Raw genomic sequence first — 24,363 nt, 5'->3', positions numbered from 1 at the left:
TGCTTCCTGGGCTTGATTAACTATTTCCTTTCCCATATTAGGGAAGTTTTCAACTATAATCTCTTGAAATATTTTCAGTCCCTTTCTTTTTCTCTTCTTCTTCTGGAATCCCTATAATTCGAATGTTGGTGCGTTTAATGTTGTCCCAGAGGTCTCTGAGACTGTCCTCAGTTCTTTTCATTCTTTTTTCTTTATTCTGCTCTGCATTAGTTATTTCCACTATTTTATCTTCTAGGTCACTTATCCGTTCTTCTGCCTCAGTTATTCTGCTGTTGGTCCCATCTAGAGTATTTTTAATTTCATTTATTGTGTTGTTCATCATTGTTTGTTTCATCTTTAGTTCTTCTAGGTCCTTGTTAAATGTTTCTTGCATTTTGTCTATTTCCAAGATTTTGGATCATCTTTACTATCATTATTGTGAATTCTTTTTCAGGTAGACTGCCTATTTCCTCTTCATTTGTTAGGTCTGGTGGGTTTTTATCTTGCTCCTTCATCTGCTGTGTGTTTTTCTGTCTTCTCATTTTGCTTATCTTACTGTGTTTGGGGGTCTCCTTTTTGCAGGCTGCAGGTTCGTAGTTCCCGTTGTTTTTGGTGTCTGTCCCCAGTGGCTGAGGTTGGTTCAGTGGGCTGTGAAGGCTTCCTGGTGGAGGGGACTATTGCCTGTGTTCTGGTGGATGAGGCTGGATCTTGTCTTTCGGTGGGCAGGTCCACGTCTGGTGGTGTGTTTTGGGGTGTCTGTGGACTTATTATGATTTTAGGCAGCCTCTCTGCTAATGGGTGGGGTTGTGTTCCTGTCTTGCTAGTTGTTTGGCATAGGGTGTCCAGCATTGTAGCTTGCTGGTGGTTGAGTGAAGCTGGGTGCTGGCGTTGAGATGGAGATCTCTGGGAGATTTTCGCCGTTTGATATTATGTGCAGCTGGGAGGCCTCTTGTGGACCGGTGTCCTGAAGTTGGCTCTCCCACCTCAGAGGCACAGCACTGACTCCTGGCTGCAGCACCAAGAGCCTTTCATCAACACGGCCTAGAATAAAAGGGAGGAAAAGTAGAAAGAAAGATACAAAAACAAAGAGAGAAAGAAAGAAAGGAAAAGAAAAGAAAGAAAGAAAGGAAAAGAAAGAAAGAAAGAAAGAGAAAGAAAGAAGGAAAGAAAGGGAGGGAGGGAGGAAGGAAGGAAGCAAAAAAGAAAGAAAGAAAGAAGGTAAGGTAAAATAAAATAAAGTAAGATAAAATATAGTAAAGTTATTAAAAAAATAATTATTAAGAAAAAAATTAAAAAAAAAAAAACTGGATGGATAGAACCGTAGGACAAATGGTGGAAGCAAAGCTATACAGACAAAAATCTCACACAGAAGCATACACATACACACTCACAAAAAGAGGAAAAGGGGAAAAATTAATAAATCTTGCTCTCAAAGTCAGCCTTCTCAATTTGGGATGATTCATTGTCTAAAGGAGGGAAGGAAGGAAAGAAAGAAGATAAAGTAAAATAAAATAAAGTTATTAAAAAATATTAAGAAAAAAAACAACAACAAAACCTGGACGGATAGAACCCTAGGACAAATGATGGAAGCAAAGCTAGACGGACAAAATCTCACACAGAGCATACACACTCACAAAAAGAAGAAAAGGGGAAAAAATCATAAACCTTGCCCTCAAAGTCCACCTCCTCAATTTGGGATGATTCGTTTTCTATTCATGTATTCCACAGATGCAGGGTACATCAAGTTGATTGTGGAGCTTTAATCCGCTGCTCCTGAGGCTGCTGGGAGAGATTTCCCTTTCTCTTCTTTGTTCTCACAGCTCCCAGGGGCTCAGCTTTGGATTTGGCCCTGCCTCTGCGTGTAGGTCGCTGGAGGGCGTCTGTTCTTTGCTCAGACAGGACTGGGTTAAAGAGCAGCTGCTTCGGGGGCTCTGGCTCACTCAGTCCGGGGGGAGGGAGGGGTGCGGATGTGGGGCGCGACTGCGTCAGCAGAGGCCAGCAGGATGTTGCACCAGCCTGAGGCGCGCCCTGCGTTCTCCCGGGGAAGTTGTGCCTGGATCCCGGGACCCTGGCAGTGGTGGGCTGCACAGGCTCCCTGGAAGGGAGGTGTGGAGAGTGACCTGTGCTCGCACACAGGCTTCTTGGTGGCGGCAGTAGCAGCCTTAGCGTCTCATGCCCATCTCTGGGGTCCGCGCTGTTAGCCGCGGCTCACGCCCGTCTCTGGAGCTCCTTTAAGCAGCGTTCAGCGCTCTTAATCCCCTCTTCTTGCGCACCAGGAAACAAAGAGGGAAGAAAAAGTCTCTTGCCTCTTTGGCAGGTCCAGACTTTTCCCTGGACTCCCTCCCGGCTAGCCGTGGTGCACTAACCTCCTGCAGGCTGTGTTCACGCCGCCAGCCCCAGTCCTCTCTCTGCGCTCCGACCGAAGCCGGAGCCTCAGCTCCCAGCCCCGCCTGCCCCGGCGGGTGAGCAGACAAGCCTCTCGAGCTGGTGAGTGCCGGTCGGCACCGATCCTCTGTGCGGGAATCTCCCCGCTTTGCCCTCCGCACCCCTGTGGCTGTGCTCTCCTCCGTGGCTCCGAAGCTCCCCCCCTCCGCCACCTGCAGTCTCCACCCGCGAAGGGGCTTCCTAGTGTGTGGTAACCTTTCCTCCTTCACAGCTCCCTCCCACTGGTGCAGGTCCCGTCCCTATTCTTTTGTCTCTGTTTATTCTTTTTTCTTTTGCCCTACCCAGGTACGTGGGGAGTTTCTTGCCTTTTGGGAGGTCTGAGGTCTTCTGCCAGCGTTCAGTAGGTGTTCTGTAGGCGTTGTTCCACGTGTAGATGTATTTCTGGTGTATCTGTGGGGAGGAAGGTGATCTGTGCGTCTTACCCTTCCGCCGTCTTCCCCTCGTCCATTTCTAATTTTGTTGATTTGAGTCCTCTCCCTCTTTTTCTTGATGAGTCTGGCTAATGGTTTATCAATTTTGTTTATCTTCTCAAAGAACCAGCTTTTAGTTTTATTGATCTTTGCTATTGTTTTCCTTGTTTCTGTTTCATTTATTTCTGCTCTGATCTTTATGATTTCTTTCCTTCTGGTAACTTTGGGTTTCGTTTGTTCTTCTTTCTCTAGTTCCTTGAGGTGTAAGGTTAGATTGTTTATTTGAGATTTTTCTTGTTTCTTGAGGTAGGCTTGTATGGTTATAAACTTCCCTCTTAGAACTGCTTTTGCTGCATCCCATAGGTTTTGGATCGTCGTGTTTTCATTGTCATTTGTCTGTAGGTATTTTTTTTTTTTTTTTTTTGCGTTATGTGGGCCTCTCACTGTCGTGGCCTCTCTCGTTGCGGAGCACAGGCTCCGGACATGCTGGCTCAGCGGCCATGGCTTATGGGCCTAGCCGCTCTGCGGCATGTGGGATCTTCCTGGACCAGGGCACGAACCCGTGTCCCCTGCATCGGCAGGTGGACTCTCAACCACTGCGCCACCAGGGAAGCCCTGTAGGTATTTTTTGATTTCTTCTTTGTTTTCTTCAGTGATCTCTTGGTTATTAATCTCATAGCGTTATGGTCAGAAAAGATGCTTGATATGATTTCAATTTTCTTAAATTTACTGAGGCTTGATTTGTGACCCAAGATGTCAGCTAGCCTGGAGAATGTTCCATGCATGAGAAGAAAGTGTAGTCTGCTGTTTTTGCATGGAATGTCCTATAAATATCAATTAAATCTATCTGGTCTATTGTGTCTTTTAAAGCTTCTGTTTCCTTATTTATTTTCATTTTGGATGATCTGTCCATTGGTGTAAGTGAGGTGTTAAAGTCCCCCAGTATTATTGTGTTACTGTCAATTTCCTCTTTTATAGCTCTTAGCAGTTGCCTTATGTATTGACGTGCTCCTATGTTGGTTGCTTATATATTTCTAATTTTTATATCTTCTTCTTGGATTGATCCCTTGATCATTATGTAGTGTCCTTATTTGTTTCTTGTCATGTTCTTTATTTTACAGTCTATGTTATCTGATTATGAGTATTGCTACTCCAGCTTTCTTTTGATTTTCATTTGCATGGACTATCTTTTTCCATCCCCTCACTTTCAGTCTGAATGTGTCCCTAGGTCTGAAGTGGGTCTCTTGTAGACAGCATGTATATGGGTCTTGTTTTTGTATCCATTCAGCGAGCATGTGTCTTTTGGTTGGAGCATTTAATCCATTCACGTTTAAGGTAATTATCAACATGTATGTTCCTATTACCATTTTCTTAATTGTTTTGGGTTTGTCTTTGTAGGTCCTTTTCTTCTCTTGTGTTTCCCACTTAGAGAAGTTCCTTTAGCATTTGTTGTAGAGCTGGTTTGGTGGTGCTGAATTCTCTTAGGTTTTGCTTGTCTGTAAAGCTTTTGATTTCTCCATCTGAATGAGATCCTTGCTGGGTAGAGTAATCTTGGTTGTAGTTTCTTCCCTTTTATCACTTTAAGTATATCATGCCACTCCCTTCTGGCTTGTAGAGTTTCTGCTGAGAAATCAGCTGTTAACCTTATGGGAGTTCCCTTGTATGTTAGTTGTTGTTTTTCCCTCGCTGCTTTCAATAATTTTTCTTTGTCTTTAATTTTTGCCAGTTTGATTACTATGTGTCTTGGCATGTTTTTCTTTGGGTTTATCCCGTATGGTATTTGCTGTGCTTCCTGGACTTGGGTGTCTATTTCCTTTTCCATGTTAGGGAAGTTTTCTACTATAATCTCTTCAAATATTTTCTCTGGTCCTTTCTGTCTCTCTTCTCCTTCTGGGACCCATATAATGCGAATGTTGTTGCATTTAATGTCCCAGGGGTCTCTTAGGCTGTCTTCATTTCTTTTCATTCTTTTGTCTTTATTTTGTTGCACAGCAGTTAATTCCACCATTCTGTCTTCCAGGTCACTTATCCGTTCTTCTGCCTCAGTTATTCTGCTATTGATTCCTTCTAGTGTAGGTTTTTGTTTTTTTGCGGTACGCGGGCCTCTCACTGTTGTGGCCTTTCCCATTGCGGAGCACAGGCTCCAGACGCGCAGGCTCAGTGGCCATGGCTTACGGGCCCAGCCGCTCCGCGGCATGTGGGATCTTCCCAGACTGGGGCACGAACCCGCGTCTCCTGCGTCGGCAGGTGGACTCTCAACCAGTGCGCCACCAGGGAAGCCCTCTAGTGTAGTTTTCATTTCAGTTACTGTATTGTTCACCTCTGTTTGTTTGTTCTTTAATTCTTCTAGATCTTTGCTAAACATTTCTTGCATATTCTCGATCTTTGCCTCTGTTCTTTTCCCAGGGTCCTGGATCATCTTAACTATCATTATTCTGAATTCTTTTTCTGGAAGGTTGCCTATGTCCACTTCATTTAGTTGTTTTTCTGGGGTTTTATCTTGTTCCTTCATCTGGTATATAGCCCTCTGCCTTTTCATCTTGTCTATCTTTCTGTGAGTGAAAATATGATTTCTGGGATATATGAGGTTTGGGAAAGGTAATATCCAAGATCCACAACGGCTCTTCAGTTCCACAATTTTACAAGCTCCTAGAAGATTGGAAGTGTCGGCAGAACCTCATCATAAAGCGGAAATCTTTTCAGATGAAAGCTTTGTAGAAAAATGCCCCATAACATCTCCAGTCTTCAAAGCCTGGAGACTGAAACTTATAATATCCTTTGGGAAAGTGTCATTTTATTTTTTCCGTGTTTTCTGGGTCAATTTTTAAAAGTACCTGATAAATATTTTTTAAAAATCTGATTATATGAATTAAAAAAAATGAGTGAAGATTCATTCCCCTTTGTCAATTTCAGGGTGCTATGATGTCTATTGCATTTAAAGAGGGTTTAAAGATCCCCCCTCCAGCTATGAATGAAATAATTTTGGGAGCCAATCAAGATATCAGACAGGTAAATGAGATATATATTATATAACATTGATGATGATTTTGAATGGATGCCTTCAGTGTTTTGGGGATGGGGAGTGGCAGTATTTTCCTGTCTTAACAGTGTCTTACTTGTGATTCTTTCAGGTTTTACACAATCTGAGTATGTGGTGTGCACGAAGTAAAGCACTAACCTATGACCAGGCTAAGGCTGATTCTCTTAGAGCCAAAAAGGATATCAAATTGGTAAAATAAATTTCCACTTCTTAAGTGCCAAAGCACTTCTTTTCCTGTTAGTATTAATTTAATTGAAATAGTTATTATAGTTCCTTGAGCCACCTGTGGAACCTATGGATATTTATAGTAAGAGATATAGACAGCTGCTAAAAGTGTTTCTAATTCAAATGAATTTTTCCTTACTGGACTGTCAATGTAATTGTAAATTTTGAGAAAGGGAAGTTTTATGCCTCAGTAGTTATGAAATGGCCTTTCTAGAGTCCCTTATATATGGATTTCATGTTTTGAATGGTTTTGGAACTGGTCAGAATAATCTTGTTTCAGTTGGCTTATAGTTTAAATGACCTCTCTGAAACTACAGGTCTGTATCAATTGTCTCTGTGTTGTTTCACCTAGTCACCAGTCAGAATTTATTATTACAGTTAGAGCAATGACTAAACAGTATTTTTCCCCTCCCTTCCTCTTTTTAAAAAATCAGTAAACATTTTCAGAGCCATTTTAGGTTCACAGCAAAATCGAGATTGCCTGCATGTCCCCCTGTATAATGTCCCCCACTGTCAACACCCACCACCAGAGCGGCACATTTGTTACAATTGATGACCTACGCTGACACACCATTATCACCCACAGTCCATAGTTTAACATCAGGGTTTGCTCTTGGTGGTGTACATTCTGTGGGTTTTGACAAATATGTAGTGGCCTTTATCCACCATTGTAGTATCATACAGAATACTTTCACTGCCCCAAAAATGCTCTTTGCTTTGCCTGTTCATCCCTCCCTTCCCCCAGCCCCTGGTAACCACTAATCATTTTACTGTCTCCATAGTTTCACCTTTTTCAGAATGTCATATAGTTGGAGTCGTATAGTATGTCATCTTTTCAGATTGACTTCTTTCACTTAGTAATATACGTTTAAGGTTTCCCCATATCTTTTCATGGCTTTGTAAGTCATTTCTTTTTATGTGGATATGTTTTCAGTTCACTTGGGTAAATACCAAGGAGCGGAGTTGCTGGATGGTATGTTAAGAATATATTTAGTTTTGTAAGAAACTACCTATCTGTCTTCCAAAGTGACTGTACCATCTTGCACTCCTACCAGCAGTGAAAGAGAGTTTCTGTTTATCCACATCTTAGCTAGCATTTGGTGTTGTCAGTGTTTTGGTTATTGGTCATTCTACTAGGTATGTCCCTCTCTCTTTTTAGGGCCCATTTGACGTTGCCCGGAAAGTGTTTGTAACTGGAGAGGAGACTGCTCATATGTCACTTGTGGACAAATTAGATCTCTTTTTTCATGATTATTCAATAGCACCCCTCTTTGTCCAGGAGAACTACATACATGTGAAGCCTGTAGCCGCAGGGTGAGTGTTCAGAGCTAATGAGGGGTAGGGCCAGATACCTGGGAGGGAGGGGTGTGGAGTGTGGACAGTGGTGTAATTCGGACTGGTTTATTCCTGCAGGGGTGACATGAAAAAGCACTTGATGCTTTTAAGCAGAGCAGCAGACAGCATATCTGATGGTGACCTAGTGGACCGTCAGATCCGGAATAAGCAAAACTGGAGTCTTCTGCCCACACAGGTAAGCATAGGGCTTTCCTTAAAGCGCAGACCCTGCTTTAGTTAGAACAAAATAGCTTTTAGCTCCTGTAATTATTTGAAATACCAGATAAACATTACGTCTCTTAATGGCAAAAAATATAATCTGTTATAGATTAAAGTACCTTGTGGTCACTATTATCTATTTCTTAATCTACTCTTATTTTTCAATGTTTTTAATGTAAATGGACACATGGAACTAGGAATGTCAGATTTTGGTCATAACTAAGATGTAAGTCAAAAGTTTCATTTGCTCTCTTTTACCTTAAGAATCCATTTTTTTTTTGTCATTCTTGGCTATCTCAGATTGTTACTAAGTAGCTCATCCCTGAAGAAATGCAACCAGGGCAGGTTCACAGCCATTTTTCGGATATATGAATTCTGATTTTCTTTATTCTTCCTTGATACAGAGGCAGCTTTGTATTGGGTACTTTATTTAGGTTGGTATCTTTTACTCAAAACAGAGTTTTGCAAACTTTCATAATTAAGACTGGTTATTTATTCTTGAGTTTTGCATATTTATGTAATATTGACCTAACAAGCAAGGGGCTTCTGGAGGTCTACTCTTCTTTTAAAGATTCCTTTCTCTTATGTTTTAAAAGTGTTCATTTTTTTTTTTGTACCTAATAATTATACCTATGAGAATTTATCCTGAAGAAATAATGTTAAACACAGGAACAGCTTAATGTGCAAAACTACTTCCTAAAGCAGGGGTCCCCAACCTTTTCGGCACCAGGGACCAGTTTCATGGAAGACAGTTTTTCCACGGATGGTAGCGGGGGGATGGTTTTGGGATGATTCAAGCACATTACATTTATTGTGCACTTTATTTCTATTATTGTTACATTGTAAAATATAATGGAATAATTATACAACTCACCATAATGCAGAATCAGTGGGAGCCCTGAGCTTGTTTTCCTGCAACTAGACAGTCCCATCTGGGGGTGATGGGACCGCCTCAGCTCCACCTCAGATCATCAGGCATTAGATTCTCATAAGGAGCGCGTAACCTAGATCCCTCACGTGCACAGTTCACAGTAGGGTTCACGCTCCTATGAGCCACCACTGATCTGACAGGAGGTGGAGCTCAGGCAGTAATGCGAGCGATGGGGAGCGGCTGTAAATACAGATGAAGCTTCGCTCGCTTGCCCGCCGCTCACCTCCTGCTGTGCAGCCCGGTTCCTACCGATACCGGTGTGTGGCTCGGGGATTGGGGACCCCTGCCCTAAAGCATTAATTTTGATAGCAAGAAATGGGAGAAAATCTCCATGTTCAGCAATAGGAGTCTGATTAATTATGGTAGATCCTCTTGATGGAACATTATGCAGCCTTTAAAATTACTTGTAAAGATGATCTAATATAAAAAATACTTATGAGAGAATATTATTAGAACAAAGCAGGACACAAGATCTATGTATAATTCCAACCTTTAAAAAACATCTAATATAAAAAATACTTATGAGAGAATATTATTAGAACAAAGCAGGACACAAGATCTATGTATAATTCCAACCTATGTATAATTCCAACCTGGGACTTCTTTGGTGGAGCAGTGGTTAAGAATCCGCCTGCCAATGCAGGGGACACGGGTTCGAGCCCTGGTCTGGGAAGATACCACATGCCACGGAGCACCTAAGCCTGTTCACCACAACTACTGAGCCTGTGCTCTAGAGCCCATGAGCCACAATTACTGAGCCTGCATGCCACAACTACTGAAGCCTGCACACCTAGAGCCCATGCTCCACAACAAGAGAAGCCGCCGCAATGAGAAGCCCGTGCACTGCAGAGTAGCCCACACTTACCGCAACTAGAGAAAGCCCACAACGAAGACCTAACACAGCCAGAAATAAATAAATTTATATATAAAAAAAGGTAAAAACCCTGGATATAGATGATATCCAAGGATACCTTTAAAAAAAACTTTTCTCAAGTGTCAGTTTACTTAATTCTCTAATTATTAGATTTTCCATGCTTTGATCCACCTGGTTTATTGATATCTTATGTTGAAGACAATCATATTCCTCTTAAACAGTTTTTTTGTATAACACTGGCATTGTGAGGTAACTGGTGTATGTTGAGATCAGTTGGCTGAGGAGTCTGTGTTGGCTAGATGATCTGTGAGGGCCATAACATGTTTTGGACCAAGGCATTTACTGCAATTAATTGTTTTCTCAAGTTGAAGTTTCCCATACCAACAGATGAGGGAGAGAGGGAAGGGGCCTATCTTGGAATTAGGTACCGGGAGCAATGTTACTGCATTTTCCGGAGACTGCTTGGAAGCCAACAGCTGCTAAAGAAGCAACTTAACTCAGTACTGAATTTAACTTGTGGACTGCAATTAATTTTTTCAGGCCATTTATGCCAGTGTTCTTCCTGGAGAGTTAATGAGGGGGTACATGACCCAGTTTCCTACCTTCCCAAGTTGGTTGGGGAAGCACTCATCTATGGGCAAACACGATCGTATTGTTCAGGACCTAGCATTGCATATGAGTCTCAGGTAAGCGGGGTATTACTCTATGTGTGGCATTTTATCAGGGTAGTATATCTAGCCTTTAATAAGGATAGCATGAGTCACAAAGATTTGTGTTTTAGTTTTGATTTCATTACTAACTAGATAAGTGAACATGGATAAGTTCACGGCCCTGAGTTTTATTATCTGTAACTGGTATGACACTCGTTTTATTACTTAAAAGGATACTTTGGAGAATAAAGCCAGATGGTAGATGTGCCATAATGTTAAGATAAGTTTTAAAGCTATATAAATCTGAGGTAGTGCTATTATTTATTGTTATTGTGACTGTGCCTATTACTAGTAGGCATACATAATATATTGGCCTCCAAATAAATTAATAGGAAAAAGGGAACTATTTAAATACATGAACTAGTTTTTGCCTCCTATCCTAATAGTAAACTGACCTAGTCATTTGGGACAGGGGGATACAGTTTAGCGTATTACAGAAGGTGGATACTCAGATGATTGAAAACCAATGTCCTTGGAGAAGTTTAAGGACGTTCAAAAATTCTTAATTTGGTTAAATTTTTTTAAAGTTTAGAAACTTAGAAATGTGCTTGCATACAAATATTAAGTGAACTTTAGGGATTCATTTTTAACCATGAAGAACTACTTAAGCAATCTTATTTTCCTTTCTAGTCCCTGGAAAGAATATTAATATTAGTCTAACCTTAACTTTTGTTTAAAACTGAACTGAGATGTTCCTTTCTTCTGTTCCTGTAGAATTCTGCTTCCTACTATGATCCCTCTTTGTAGTTTATGGTGTGGGTCATTTTTTTGCCACCCCATGTTAGTTTTCTATTGCTGCTATAGCAAATTACCAAAACTTACTGGCTTAAAACAACACAAATTTATTCCCATCTTGAGATGGGAAGATTACCCTGGATTATCTGATGGGCCCAATGTAATCATAAGTGTTTTTACAAAAAAAAAAAAAAAAGGAGTGGTGGAGGTAGGCGGCAGCATCAGTCAGAGAGATGTGAAGATGTTGCGCTCCCACTGCTGGCTTTGAACATGGAGAAAGGGACCACGAGCCAAGAGATACAGGTGGCCTCTAGAAGCTTGAAAGGGCTCTTCTCCCCTGCTCTTCTCATAGCTCAAGCTGAAGGCCTGTCTTTCAGCTCCTTTCCTATTCCCTGCCCACCACTTTTTCAAGGTGATGTATCACTTTGCCCTGGGGTGTGCCTCTTTGATGTTTCCACTATATTTGTGTAGATACATTGTGTAGATACATTAACATTATTAAAAGTGGACTATGAGTTGGTGGTAGTTTGCCATCGATTACAGTGTATCTTTTGTTTTGGTTTAAGAACTTACTCCAGCAAAAGGACTGTAAACGTGGATTATCTGTCCCATATAAGGGATGCACTTGTACAGCCCTTGACCTCACAAGGGATAGAAGGAGTACAGGATGTTGTTGCTCTTATGGACGCGTATTATTTGATGAAAGAAGACTTTGAGAATATCATGGAAATTAGCAGCTGGGGAGACAGACCTAGTCGCTTCTCCAAGCTGGATCCCAAGGTAAATTGTGTACCCCACTGGTTCTCCATCATTTTGTAATTACCGTGTTACTAGGAGTACTTCAGAGATGTTTTAGATGTTTTTAAAAGTTTAATTTCTTTTCTTAAATGCTTTTTACTTATGGTCTGTGCTTTCCAAAGATACTATTTGAGTACAATATTAAGAGTAGACTCTGGGATTTGACTTTTATAATTTATAGTTTTATCTTTGCCTTATCCTGCATGGAAAAGCAAGGTGTGAAATCTGAGGAGCAAATGTAGATGTATTCCTTACAAGGATAGGCAGATGAGCCTGGGGAAGTAAAAGTGAGGTGGTGGGAATGCATGATGAAAAGAAGTGTTTACTGGCTGAGCATTTTTAGACTTTTTCTTAGTCTGCCTAATCTGTGTTTTAGTGTATTTATTACAGTTGGACAATCTATTATGTAATGATGTATCCCCTACTTTATATAGTGACCATGAAAAAAGTAAAGTGACGTAACATGAGTTTGTGGTATCTAATATGTCACCCTTGTGCTTGTTTACTTGGTGCTGTTCTAGAAGACATGTTCTCTGTGGCTTGTCTTCTCTAGAATTTTGACCTGACTACGGGTATGACTGTAGGTAAATTCTCACAAGAGACATTCGTTGTTAGAATTTGTGGACTAATTCTACAGTTAGGTTTAGAAGCTTGAGGTTAAGCTTTTCAAGTTACTATTTTATGGTAATTAAAGGACAACTTGTACTTTATTGTAAGCCTTTTTTGATTTATTGGTTCACTAACTTTGCTTGTCACTTTGTAGAACTGCAGAGAACACTGAATAGAAAAAAATTGATGACTTAAAGTGACTTTTAAAAACCTGCCTAATGTTCCCAAATACTGATTCTTATTTTTTGAGTCATGGCTCTATTAAGAACGTCATGAAAAATATGGAACTTCTCCATAGGAAAATGCATATAGATATACTTACATGTACATGCATACATATTTTACAAACAATTTCAAGGGGCTCCTAGGGTCTCTCAGAGCCTCTAGGCCTACAGAGTTTAAAGGGGTTGTTTGGCAGTTAGAGTTTTAAAAACCTCCCTCTATTCCTTTTGTGTAGGTGAAAGCAGCCTTCACAAGAGCTTACAATAAGGAAGTCCACCTTATTCCGTATTCACTCCAGGCAGTAAAGACACACAGACACAGCACAGGCCCAGCGCTGGATGCTGAATACAATGAAGAGTTAAATGAAGATGACTCTCAATCTGATGAGAAAGACCAGGACACTTTGGAAACTGATGCTATGATCAAGGTAGTATTTTCATCTGCAAATAGGAGAAGCTATGATACTCCCTCAAAACAGCTTATCTTGTGTATAACTTGCCTTTTGAAATTATTCAGAGCCTGTTTAGCAAGTAACAGAGGAAGCTGAAAATACTTTCTGTTTTGTTCATCACAGTTCCGAGGGTGAAGAAGGTGTAGATTTCATTTTTATAAACAGTCAACTTCTTATAACAGTGGAAGAGCCAGACAGCAAAAAAATAGGCCATCATATTGATGGTCATATGCTGTGTTGGAAAAAGGACTATTTTTTTTAATTTGCCATTGGTGTGTGCTTTACCCACAGACATATTTTCATAGCATAATCAAGAAAAGCATTTTTAATGAAACCATTTCTCCTTTCTGTTATTTATTTTTTGCTATAGCTCTTGAACTGCCCATAGAAGTTTCCCAGAGCAAAACATCCTCATCTTTTGCTAGGAAAGATTAAAATTATTTATGGTATCAGCCCCGTTTACCATTGGCTGAGGCAAAGGAATCTAGTTTGTATCCTCTTCTGTCCTTAGTGTGTGTGTGTTTATCATTCTTGCTCCTTGATTCTGTTTTGTATGTGCAGGGGTGGGAGTAGTGGCCTTCTCCAGTGTGGCTCTCTAGTCTTGTGTAGACATAAGAAGTCTACTCCCTCCCCTGCTCAAACTGAGTGTGTTTGGATCTCTAATCTGAAACTGAAAGAAAAGGAAATTCTTCATGAAAACATTACCATGTGTGTAAATTATATCTTGCTTATTTTGTCTTTCCTAAATATATCGGTGTTCTGGGGAACATATCCTAGTTCTAGAGTCTAAATAGCTTTTCAGTAGTTCAAAGCTACAGCTAGCCAGTTGTTATTAGTAAGCTCATCGAGGGTAGCTGTAGTTCAAGATCTAGGTGTTTGCAACCTTTCTTCTTATTAAGTTGCAGGTAAAGATTTGCTTTCTTGTAGAGATGAACTTATTTCATTTACTCATAAACACAGCCACTAACTATTTTGTGCATCTTTCCCTCCCAACAGAAAAAGACAAAATCTTCAAAGACTTCAAAATCAGAAAAAGAGTCCAGAAAAGGAAAAGGAAAAAGTTCAAAGAAATAAAACCATTTTTCACTGCTGACCGCTACTTTTTACTCAACCTGCTGACCAGTCTAGCTGGTCTTAGAGAATGCCTTGTTTTTCCAAAGGAACCATGTTTTAGTGTAATGGGGCAACCTCATGGTCCCATTACAAATAAATGGTGGTACAGCTAGAAGGATGTAAACAGTAGGCTGATGTACACCTCTTATAGAGGTTGATAGGACTGCTTGGGTCCTCCACTGTCCCCTGTCAATCTAATGAGATTGTACTTCAAAATGACTGTATATTCAGAATTAGAAACTACATGTGGGCTTTGGAGTCAGATTTTTAGTTAACAGTAATATGTCTGGGAACAGAGGTACTAAGGCGGCTTTTGTAGGCTTAAGAATTTATCCTAATGGCCATTATACGACCAATGCCGATTTTTAAAAAAAGAGGTAGGTAGTTATTACTATTATGTGGAGAAATTTTGTAAATAAAATACAAAACAGTCACCACCTAGAACTGGGTATTCTTTGTACATTGTCAAATACCTTGCAAAATAGAAATTAGAAATAAAAATGTTTCACATGATACATGTACAAATTCTTAAGATTGTCATCTTGTACAGTAGGATACTATGTTGGTATATTATTTCCTTATTAATTTGCAAATGATTGGATACAAAAGCTAACTATATTCCTACTGACCTGTTCTGTGAAACATAACTTTGGCAGTTGAAGAGTCAGAACTCTAATTCCCAACTTCATTACCCCATGAGTGTCAACCACACCTCTGCTGTGAATAGAATTTCGTGGAGAGGGCTCTTTGTTATTATTAGAGGGTATTGTGGCTGCAGAAAGATTGTCAGACATTCCTAGCCTTCCAGAGTTTCAACTCATTAGTTTAAAACCAGTAGGGCCTAGGCTGGGTCAAACTCTTATCCTCACTCTGGTTTGGGACTAAATGAACACTGGCTTTTGTTTACTTTGTCCCTGAGGGATTCAGTTCTGTCCTGACAGATTCCACAAACCCTACTGGAACTTTAGATTGTACCTGTAACTGCTTGTTGACGGGCCTGAGGCTGTGGAACTAGTCTGGAATTTGGGTGTCTAGCAATTTTTAAAATCTTGTTAGTAAATGCTCAAGGGTATGTGCTACTTCTGCAAGGTATGTGCTAAAAGGAATGTAAAATCAGGATTCTGTTCCCTGCCTTTAAGGAACTGATAGTCTTGTTTGGGACGCCAGATGAAGTTCTTGAGACATTTAAAATGTATTTACCAGTGTGAAAAATGTCTTTCATGTAGATTAAGTTCATTATGGGAATAAAATGTTGCCTTAAGCCTTTGCCTACTAAACCACGTCCCTCTCTTTGTTAAAAGCCCTGCTTGAAACTTCTGCTTCAGTGAAGATTTTCTTTTTAATTAATTAACTAATTTTTGCTGTGTTGGGTCTTCGTTTCTGTGCAAGGGTTTTCTCTAGTTGTGGCGAGCGGCGGCCACTCTTCATCGCAGTGCGCAGGCCTCTCACTATCGCGGCCTTTCTTGTTGCGGAGCACACGTTCCAGACGCGCAGGCTCAGTAGTTGTGGCTCACGGGCCCAGATGCTCCGCGGCATGTGGGATCCTCGCAGACCAGGGCTCGAACCTGTGTCCTCTGCATTAGCAGGCAGATTCTCAACCACTGCGCCACCAGGGAAGCCCAGTGAAGATTTTCTTGATTGACGACTGCCTCACCTCACCAGCGGGGTGAGCATAAATTTCTTATGCATATTTTTCCATTTCTATTGCTTTTTGATATGCAAGTCATATCTGCCTGCTTGCTCTGTGCTTTCCAGGAAAGGGACTATTATCTCCTTGCAGCCAGAACAACAGATAGTGTCCTTTACTTGTTCATTATGATTTGGAGCAACCAGTAAATCCTTATTGGAGCCACTGGATGCCACACATCATCCTTGCAGCATAAAACTGTACACTTGCTTTCTTTGCGATCCATTGAGTCTTGGCCATTTGGTAGTCTATAACAAACTACTACTTTATTACTAATACTACTTCGTCCGTCATTTTTTAAGTTTTGTCAGTGTATTATTTACAGCAACATTATTGGGCCTCTTGAAGTTATTAATAAGGAGCACATAGTTATGTGTACTAGGAGTATCTTCCTAAATAAGTTCTGGAACAATTATGCTCATTAGTGAATGTCTGAGGCCCATAACTAACTCCCAAAATATAATGTGCTTACCCTTACAGATCCCAAGTGCCTATGGCTCTTATTATTCCTGTAACCTTACAACATCCCTCAAGTGATAACACAAAACAAAGGGACCACGGGTGGGGTTAATGATAATGACTTGTATCACTTAGGAAGGCCAGAGCCTCTAGCCAGCCTTTGGGAAGGAAAAGCATAAAGCTGGAGGCATGCATATGGATACCTGGATGCTGTAAAACTTTACTGGCACTTTGGGTTCTACCCTAGGCTCGTAGGTACCTCTGTAATGCTCGGAATGCTGGTGGCTATACTGTAAAATCATATCATCTGATACATTCAGAGTTAGTTAGGCTACATGATTCTGTCAGCTGCTCAGACTTTGATACTTTGGCTTTGGATGGCAAGGAAGCATATACTGATATGTATAGTATTGGGTGTGTGTGACATGGGAAAGGAACCCTCCACCCACCTTGGGGAAGATTCTGAATAATGTACGTCTTCAGGGGAAGTCAAACGATTTAATTTTGTGACAGGAATTCCATACTATGTAGCATAATGACTCAAGAAACATAAGCTTATAGTTTCATTCTTTAAAAGTGCTGATTTTACTGATTTTTGACGTTTTTATTCTCAGACTGATTCTGCTAAATAGCCTGGATTTGTGTAAGCCTCTCACTTCAAACTTTTTAACACTGTTAATATCTGTGCTGCCCAAACTTCACAGTATGGTTTAAAGCTACCTTCCTTTATTTCTTTTGCTGTCTTTAAATCTGGGAAAACATTACAAATATCTAATCAATAAGTTTATTTTAAAGGAGGTATTTCAAAATAGAAAAGATATCAAAAAGCTGAATATTTACAGTTATGTCGTAGGTTACTATTAACAGTATAGAGCATAGACTATGTAAGACTCAGAAGAGGAAATGTACAAAGTATAAACAGCAATGCTCTATGTCACTGTTTCCCACTCTGCAGAAGTTGAAAGTGGTGACCTGGAGAGGTGACCTTGTTTTTTCTGTATTCGGGATGGACCATCTTGAAATCTGCCAGGGGTAGAAACACAGCCTCCTGTGGAAAAATGGTATCTTCTCAGGACCATAATACCTAGAAAGGATAAAAAAATAAAAAACAAAACCCCATATGCTTTTAGAAGGGTTTCAGGTAACTACTAGCATTTAGTAATAAAGCCAAGCATAATAAAGAAGATTTTTTTGCTCATTTCTGGAATGTGGAGCAGGATCACTACGTTCAAGTAAGAAATTCCCAGTCTGTAATCGAGTGTCAGTCCTGGCTTTTCAACTGACTAGAACTGCATGGGCAAGCTGCTGAACCTCTGTTATAAAGTGAGGATGATGATAACAGCCACCTTACTGAGAAGAATGAGAAAGTGCAAAGTTAGTTAGTGCTCAGCAACTCAACCCAAAGAGGCCCATACCAAGACAAGTTATAATTAAACCGCCAGAAGTTAAACACAAGAAGACGATCTTAAAAGCAGCAAAAGAAAACAACTTGTTCTGTACAGGGGAACCCCCTCCCCCCTCATAAGCCTGTCAGCAGATTCTTTTGGCAGAAACTTTGCAGGCTAGAAGAGAGTGGCCTGATATAGTCAAAGTGCTGAAAGAATAAAACTGCCAACCAAGAATATTCTACCTGGGAAAGCCATCCTTCAAAATTGAAGGAGCGAGGAAGTTTTCCAGGCAAGGAAAAGCTAAAGAGGTTCATCACCACTAGACTGGCCTTACAAGAAATGTTAAAGGGACTTCTTTAAGCTGAAACACAAGGACACTCATTAATAATACGAAAATATATGAAATTGTAAATCTCAAAGGTAAAGGTAAATATATAAATTCAGAATAATCTAATGTTGTAATGGTAAGTACTTATAAACCTAGTGTGAAAGTTAAAAGACAAAATAGTAAAAATAACTAATAATTTGTTAATGGATACACAAGATAAAAAGATATAAATTGTGACATCACAAACAATGTGGATGGTGAGAGTAAAAATGCATTTGAACTTAAGTTGTTATCAACTTCAGACAGACTGTTGTATTTTATGTAAGTCTCATGGTATCCACAAAGCGAAACCTATGGTAGACAAAAAGGAATCTAAGCATATGACTACAGAAAATTGTCAGATCACAAAAGGAGAAAAAGGATCAAGAAAAGAAGGAACGAAGGAATTACAAAACAGCCAGAAAACAATGAACAAAATGGCAGCAAGTCCCTGTCTATCAATAACTACTTTAAATATAATTTATAAATTCTCTGATCAAAAGACAGAATGGATAAAAACCAAGACCCATCTATATGCTGCCTGCAAGAGACTCACTCAGCTTTAAGGACACACAGACTGAAAGTGAAGGAATGGAGAAAGATTTCATGCTAATGGAAACCAAAAGAAAGCTGGAGTAGCTATACTTAGACAAAATAGATTTTAAAACAAAGACTGTAAGAAGGGACAAAGAAGGCCATTATATAATGATAAAGGCATCAATCCACAAGAGGATATAACATTTGTAGATATTTATTATTTACATTAGCAGCACCTAAATATAAGCAAATATTAACATATCTAAAGGGAGAAAGAGCAATACAATAATAGGAGGGGACTTCATTACCCCACTTTCATCAGTGAATAGATTTTCATTTGCCAGAAAACCAATAAGGAAACATTGGTCTTAAATGACATGTTAGACCAGATGGACTTAACGCATTTACAGAACATTCCATCCCAAAGCAGGAGAATACACATTCTTCTCAAGCACACATGGAACATTTCTCCAGGACAGATCATATGTAAGGCCACAAAACAAGTCTTAATAAATTTAGAAGACTGACATCATATCAAGCATCTTTTCTGACCACAAAAGTATGAAACTACAAATCAGTTCCAAGAAGAAAACTGGAAAATTCACAAATACATGGACATTCAAACATATTGCTCAACAACTGCTGGGTCAAAGAAGAAATCAAAAGAGAAATAAAATACCTGAGACATGAAAATGGAAATAGAGTTGGCCCTCCATATCTGTGGGTTCCATATCCACAGATCCAACCAACCATGGGTCAAAAGATTCAGGAAGAAAAAAAAAAGTACCAGAAAGTTCCAAAAAGCAAAACTTGAATTTGCTACATGTTGGCAGCTATTTACATAGCATTTACATTAGGTAATATAAGTAATCTAGAGATGATTTAAAGTATACGGGAAGATGTGCATAGGTTATATTCAAATACTACACCATTATATATAAGGGACTTGAGCATCCGTGGATGTTGGTATCCACTAGGGATCCTGGAACCAATCCCCCACGAATACTGAGGGACAGCTATACAGCATACCAAAACAGTTTCTAAGAAGGAAGCTCATAACAATAAACACCTGCATTAAGAAACAAGAAAGATCTCAAATAAACAGCCTAACTTCACACCTTAAGGAACTAGAAAAAGAACAAGCTAAGCCCGAAGTTAGTAGAAGGAAGGAAATCTCAAAGAGCAGAAATAAATGAAATGGAGACTAAAAAGACAATAGAAAAGTTCAATGAAACTAATAGCTATTTTTTTTTTTTTTTGCCCAAAAGATAAATAGACAAACCTTTAGCTAGAATCACCAAGAAAAATAGGGGACTCAAAATCAGAAATGAAAGAGGAGATATTACATTCAATACCACAGAAATACAAAAGAGACTACTATGAAATACTATAATGCCAGCAAAATGGACTAGAATGCCAGCAAAATGGACAACCTAGAAGAAATGGATAAATTGCTAGAAACATACAACCTTCTAATACTGAATCATGAAGAAATAGAAAATTAGACCAATTACTATCAAGGAGATTGAATCAGTAATCAAAAACAACCTGACAAACAAAAATCCAGGACCAGACGGCTTCACTGGTTAATACCAATTCTCAAACTTTTCCAAAAAATAGAAGAGGAAACACTTCCAAACTCATTCCATGAGGCCAGCATTACTCTGATACCAAAACCAGACAAAGGAACTATAAGAAAGAAAATTACAGGCCAATATCTCTGATGAACATAGTTGCAAAAACCCTCAACAAAATATTAGCAAACTGAATTCAATAATACATTAAAGGAATCACACACCACAGTCAAGTGGGATTTATTGGAGGAATGCAAGGATAGTCCAACATCCAGAAAATCAAGATGATACACCACATTAACAAAATGAAGGATAAAAATCATATGATCATCTTGATACAGAAAAAGCATCTGACAAAATTCAACATCTGCTCATGATAAAAACTTTCACAAAAGTGGGTATAGAGGGAACATACCTCAACATCATAAAGGCCATATAGGACAGACCCACAGCTATCACACTCAATGGTGAAAAGCTGAAAGCTTTTCCTCGAAGATCAGGAATAAGACAAGGATGTCACTCTTGCCTTTAGGCAAGAAAAAGAAACAAGGCATTCAGATAGGAAAGGAATAAATTAAACTGTCACTATTTGCAGATAACATATTATATATAGGGAACCCTGAAGACCACCAAAAAAGCTGTTAGAATAATAAATTCAGCAAAATTTCAGGATACAAAATCAATATACAAAAATCTGTTGTATCTAATAATCAACTATCAGAAAGAGAAATTAAGAAAACAATCTTATTTATAATTGCATCAAAAAGAATACAATACCTAGGAATGAATTTAACCAAGGAGGTGAAAGACTTGTGCACTGAAAAATTATAAGACACTGATGAAAGAAACTGAAGATATAAATAAATGGAAAGATTTTCTATGCTTATGGATTGGAAGAATTAATATTGTTATAGTGTCCACACTACCCAAAGCAATCTACAGATTCAATGCAATTCTTATCAATTTCCAATGGCATTTTTCACAGAAATAGAACAAACAATCCTCATGTTTGTATGGAACGACAAAGACACTGGACAGCCAAAAAGCAATGTTGAGAAAGAACAAAGCTGGAAGCACCACACTTCCTGATTTCAAACTATATTATGCAGCTATAGTAATCAAAACAGTATGGTATCGGTATAAAAACAGACACACAGATTAATGGAACAGAATAGAGAGCCCAGAAATAAACCTGTGCATATATGGTCAATTTATGACAAAGAAGCCAAGAATATACAATGGGGAAAGGCAATCTCTTAAATAAATGGTGTTGGGGAAACTGGACAGCCACATGCAAAAGAATGAAACTGGATCACTATCTTACACCATACACAAAAATTAACTCAAAATGGATTAAAGTCTTGAACATAAGGCCTGACAACATAAAACTCTTAGACGAAACCATAGGGAGTAAGCTCCTTGACATTGGTCTTGGCAATGTATTTTTGTATGTGACACCAAAAGCAAAGGCAACAAAGCAAATATATACAAGTAAGACTACATCAATCTAAAAAGTTTCCATCAACAAAATGAAAAGGCAACCTATGGAATGGGAGAAATATTTGCAAATCATATATCTGATAATTTGAGTTAATATACAAAATATATAAAGAACTCATACAACTCAATAGAAAAAAAAATCCAATCAAAAAAATGGGCAAACGCTCTGAATAGACATTTTTCCAAAGAAAACGTACATATGGTCAATACGTAAATGAAAAGGTGCTCAGCATCACAAATCAGGGAAATGCAGATCAAAACCACGATGAGATAGCACCTCACACCTGTTAGAATGGCAGCTGTCAAAATGACAAGAAATAACAAGTCTTCGCAAGGATATGGAGAAAAGGTATCCATCGTACACTGTTGGTGGGCATGTAAATTGATGAAGCCATTATGGAAAACACTACAGAGATTCCTCAAAAAGTTAAAAATAGAACTACCATATGTTCCAGCAATTCTACTTCTGTGTATTTATCTGAAGGAAACAAAATCACTATCTTGAAAAGGTATCTGCACCCCAGTGTTCATTACAGCATTACTTACAATAGCTAAGACATGGAAATGACCTAAGTGTCCACTAATACTGGATAAAGAAAATGGCACTGGATAAAGAATATGTGGTACATATGTATACATGTGTATATACATATAAGGAAGAAGGAAATGCTGCCATTTGCAACAACATGGATGGACCTTGAGGACATTTTGCTAAATGAAATAAGAGAAAGACAGATACTGTATGATCTCACGTGTTTAATTTTAAAAAAACCCCACTGAACTCATAGATACAGAACAATCTGTTGGTTGCCAGAGGGTGGGGGTGGGCAGAATGAAGGTGGTTGAAAGGTATAAAATTCCAGTTACAAGTAAGTCCTGGGGATGTAATATACAGCATGGCGATCATAGTTAACAACACTGTATACTTGGAAGTTGCTAAAAGAATAGGTGTTAAAAGTTCTCAATTAAAAAAAATTGTAACTGTGTGGTGATGGATGTTAACTAAATTACTGTGGTAATCATTTCACAGTATAAACATATATCAAATCATTATGTTGTACACCTAAAACTAATACAAGGTGATAATTATACCTCAAAAAAAGTTGTGAAATATTAAATGTATATTGTTTTAAGATGCTAAATATGTGATATTATGTGGCAACAGAAAAATAAACATATCCCAATCGTAATTTGAGTAAGATTTTAAAACAGAATTTGACAAGCCGATTCTAAAATTTTAGAGAGAAATGGAGAGAAGTAAGAGTAGTCAAAACAGCCTTGGTGGGGGCTTCCCTGGTGGCGCAGTGGTTGAGAGTCCACCTGCCGATGCAGGGGACATGGGTTTGTGTCCCGGTCCGGGAAGATCCCACGTGCCACGGATCGGCTGGGCTCGTGAGCCATGGCCACTGGGCCTGCGCGTCCGGAGCCTGTGCTCCGCAACGGGAGAGGCCACAACAGTGAGAGGCCCGCGTACCGCAAAAAAAAAAAAAAACAGTCTTGGAAAATATGACAAAGTTGTAGGATCCACAATACCTGGCTTTAAGATACACTATAACGTCACAGTAATGAAGACAGTATAGTATAAAAATAGGGGACAAACAGAGCAATGGAAAAGAAGAGAGGGTCCAGAAGTAGACCCATATTTAAAACCCAGCTGATTTTCAACAAAGGCATGCAAGCAAGTTCAATGGGGAAAGGAAAGACTTTTCAACAGATGGTGTTGGAAGACTGGATATCTACTTGAGAGGGAAAAGAATCTCAATCCCCACCTCATACTGTAAACAAAAATAACTTCAAGATGGATCACAGACCCAGAGCTTCTAGAAGAAAACACAGGCGAATATGCTCCTGACTTTTGAGTAGGCAAAAATTTTCTTAGACACAGAAAGTAATGAAAGTAATAATAAAATGAAACATTGATAAATTATAATTCATCAGAATAAAAATCTGCTCATTAAAAGACCATTAAGATATATGTATAACTGATTCACTTTGCTGTACACCTGAAACGAACACAACATTGTATTGATAAATCAACTATATTCCAAAAAAAAAAAACCATTAAGAAAAAGAAGTGGGAAGCCACAGAGTGGGAGAAAATATCGGCAAAGTAAATCTAAGATTTATATCTAGAATATACAAATAACCTTTATAACAATAATAATAAGACAATACCCAGTAATAATAGGAAAGGAACAGTCTTTTCAACAAATGGTGCTGAGACACCTGGTCATCCACACACAAAAGGAAATTGGGTCCCTACCTCACATCATACACAAAAATTAAATGGATCAAAGACGTTAAGTGTAAGAGCAGCAACTATAGAACTCTTAGAATGAAATGTAAGTGTCAATCTTTGTGACGCTGGGTTAAGCAGTGGTTTCTTAGACATGACACCAAGAACACAAGCAGGCAAAGGAAAAAAAAATAAACTGGACTTCATCAAAATAATAAAAACTTTTGTACATCAAAGGATGCTATGAAGAAAGTAAAAAAATACTTCCACAGAATAGGATATTTGCACGTCATGTATCTGATAGAGGACTTGTACCTAGAATATATTAAGGATTCTTACAACTCGATAAAAAGACAAAATACCCAGTTAAAAAAATGGGTAAAGGACTTGAAGACAGGTCTCTAAAGAAGATATACAAATGGCCGACAAGCACGTGAAAAGATGCTCAACATCGTTACCATTAGGGAAATGCACATCAAAACCACAATGCGATACTACTTCACACCTACCAGGATGGTT

General features: G+C 39.0%; 2 protein-coding genes across 8 annotated transcripts in view; one reads left to right on the top strand and one right to left on the bottom strand.

Annotated features, from left to right (window-relative positions):
• RFC1 (replication factor C subunit 1) overlaps window positions 1–15,373 on the top strand; it is an 82,704-nt gene extending 67,331 nt beyond the window's left edge. For all 4 annotated transcript variants that reach the window (XM_067735763.1, XM_067735762.1, XM_067735764.1 and 1 more), the window contains 8 exons: window positions 5,748–5,843; window positions 5,966–6,064; window positions 7,259–7,413; window positions 7,513–7,630; window positions 9,999–10,144; window positions 11,470–11,683; window positions 12,768–12,959; window positions 13,980–15,373. In XM_067735763.1, coding sequence (XP_067591864.1) covers window positions 5,748–5,843; window positions 5,966–6,064; window positions 7,259–7,413; window positions 7,513–7,630; window positions 9,999–10,144; window positions 11,470–11,683; window positions 12,768–12,959; window positions 13,980–14,057 — 1,098 coding nt within the window. In that variant the 3' untranslated portion in view covers window positions 14,058–15,373. The remainder of the gene's footprint in view (window positions 1–5,747; window positions 5,844–5,965; window positions 6,065–7,258; window positions 7,414–7,512; window positions 7,631–9,998; window positions 10,145–11,469; window positions 11,684–12,767; window positions 12,960–13,979) is intronic.
• A 1,639-nt stretch (window positions 15,374–17,012) lies between these two features.
• Window positions 17,013–24,363, bottom strand: part of WDR19 (WD repeat domain 19) — an 83,883-nt gene continuing 76,532 nt past the window's right edge. For all 4 annotated transcript variants that reach the window (XR_010942958.1, XM_067735758.1, XM_067735759.1 and 1 more), the window contains one exon: window positions 17,013–17,326. The gene's annotated coding sequence lies outside the window, so the exon portion shown is untranslated. The remainder of the gene's footprint in view (window positions 17,327–24,363) is intronic.

Source organism: Pseudorca crassidens, chromosome 4 (genome assembly GCF_039906515.1).
Source record: "Pseudorca crassidens isolate mPseCra1 chromosome 4, mPseCra1.hap1, whole genome shotgun sequence".
In the NCBI taxonomy this organism is placed as follows: domain Eukaryota; kingdom Metazoa; phylum Chordata; class Mammalia; order Artiodactyla; family Delphinidae; genus Pseudorca; species Pseudorca crassidens.
The sequence above is the reverse complement of the archived record's forward strand: the minus strand, read 5'-3'. Positions and strand labels throughout refer to the sequence as shown.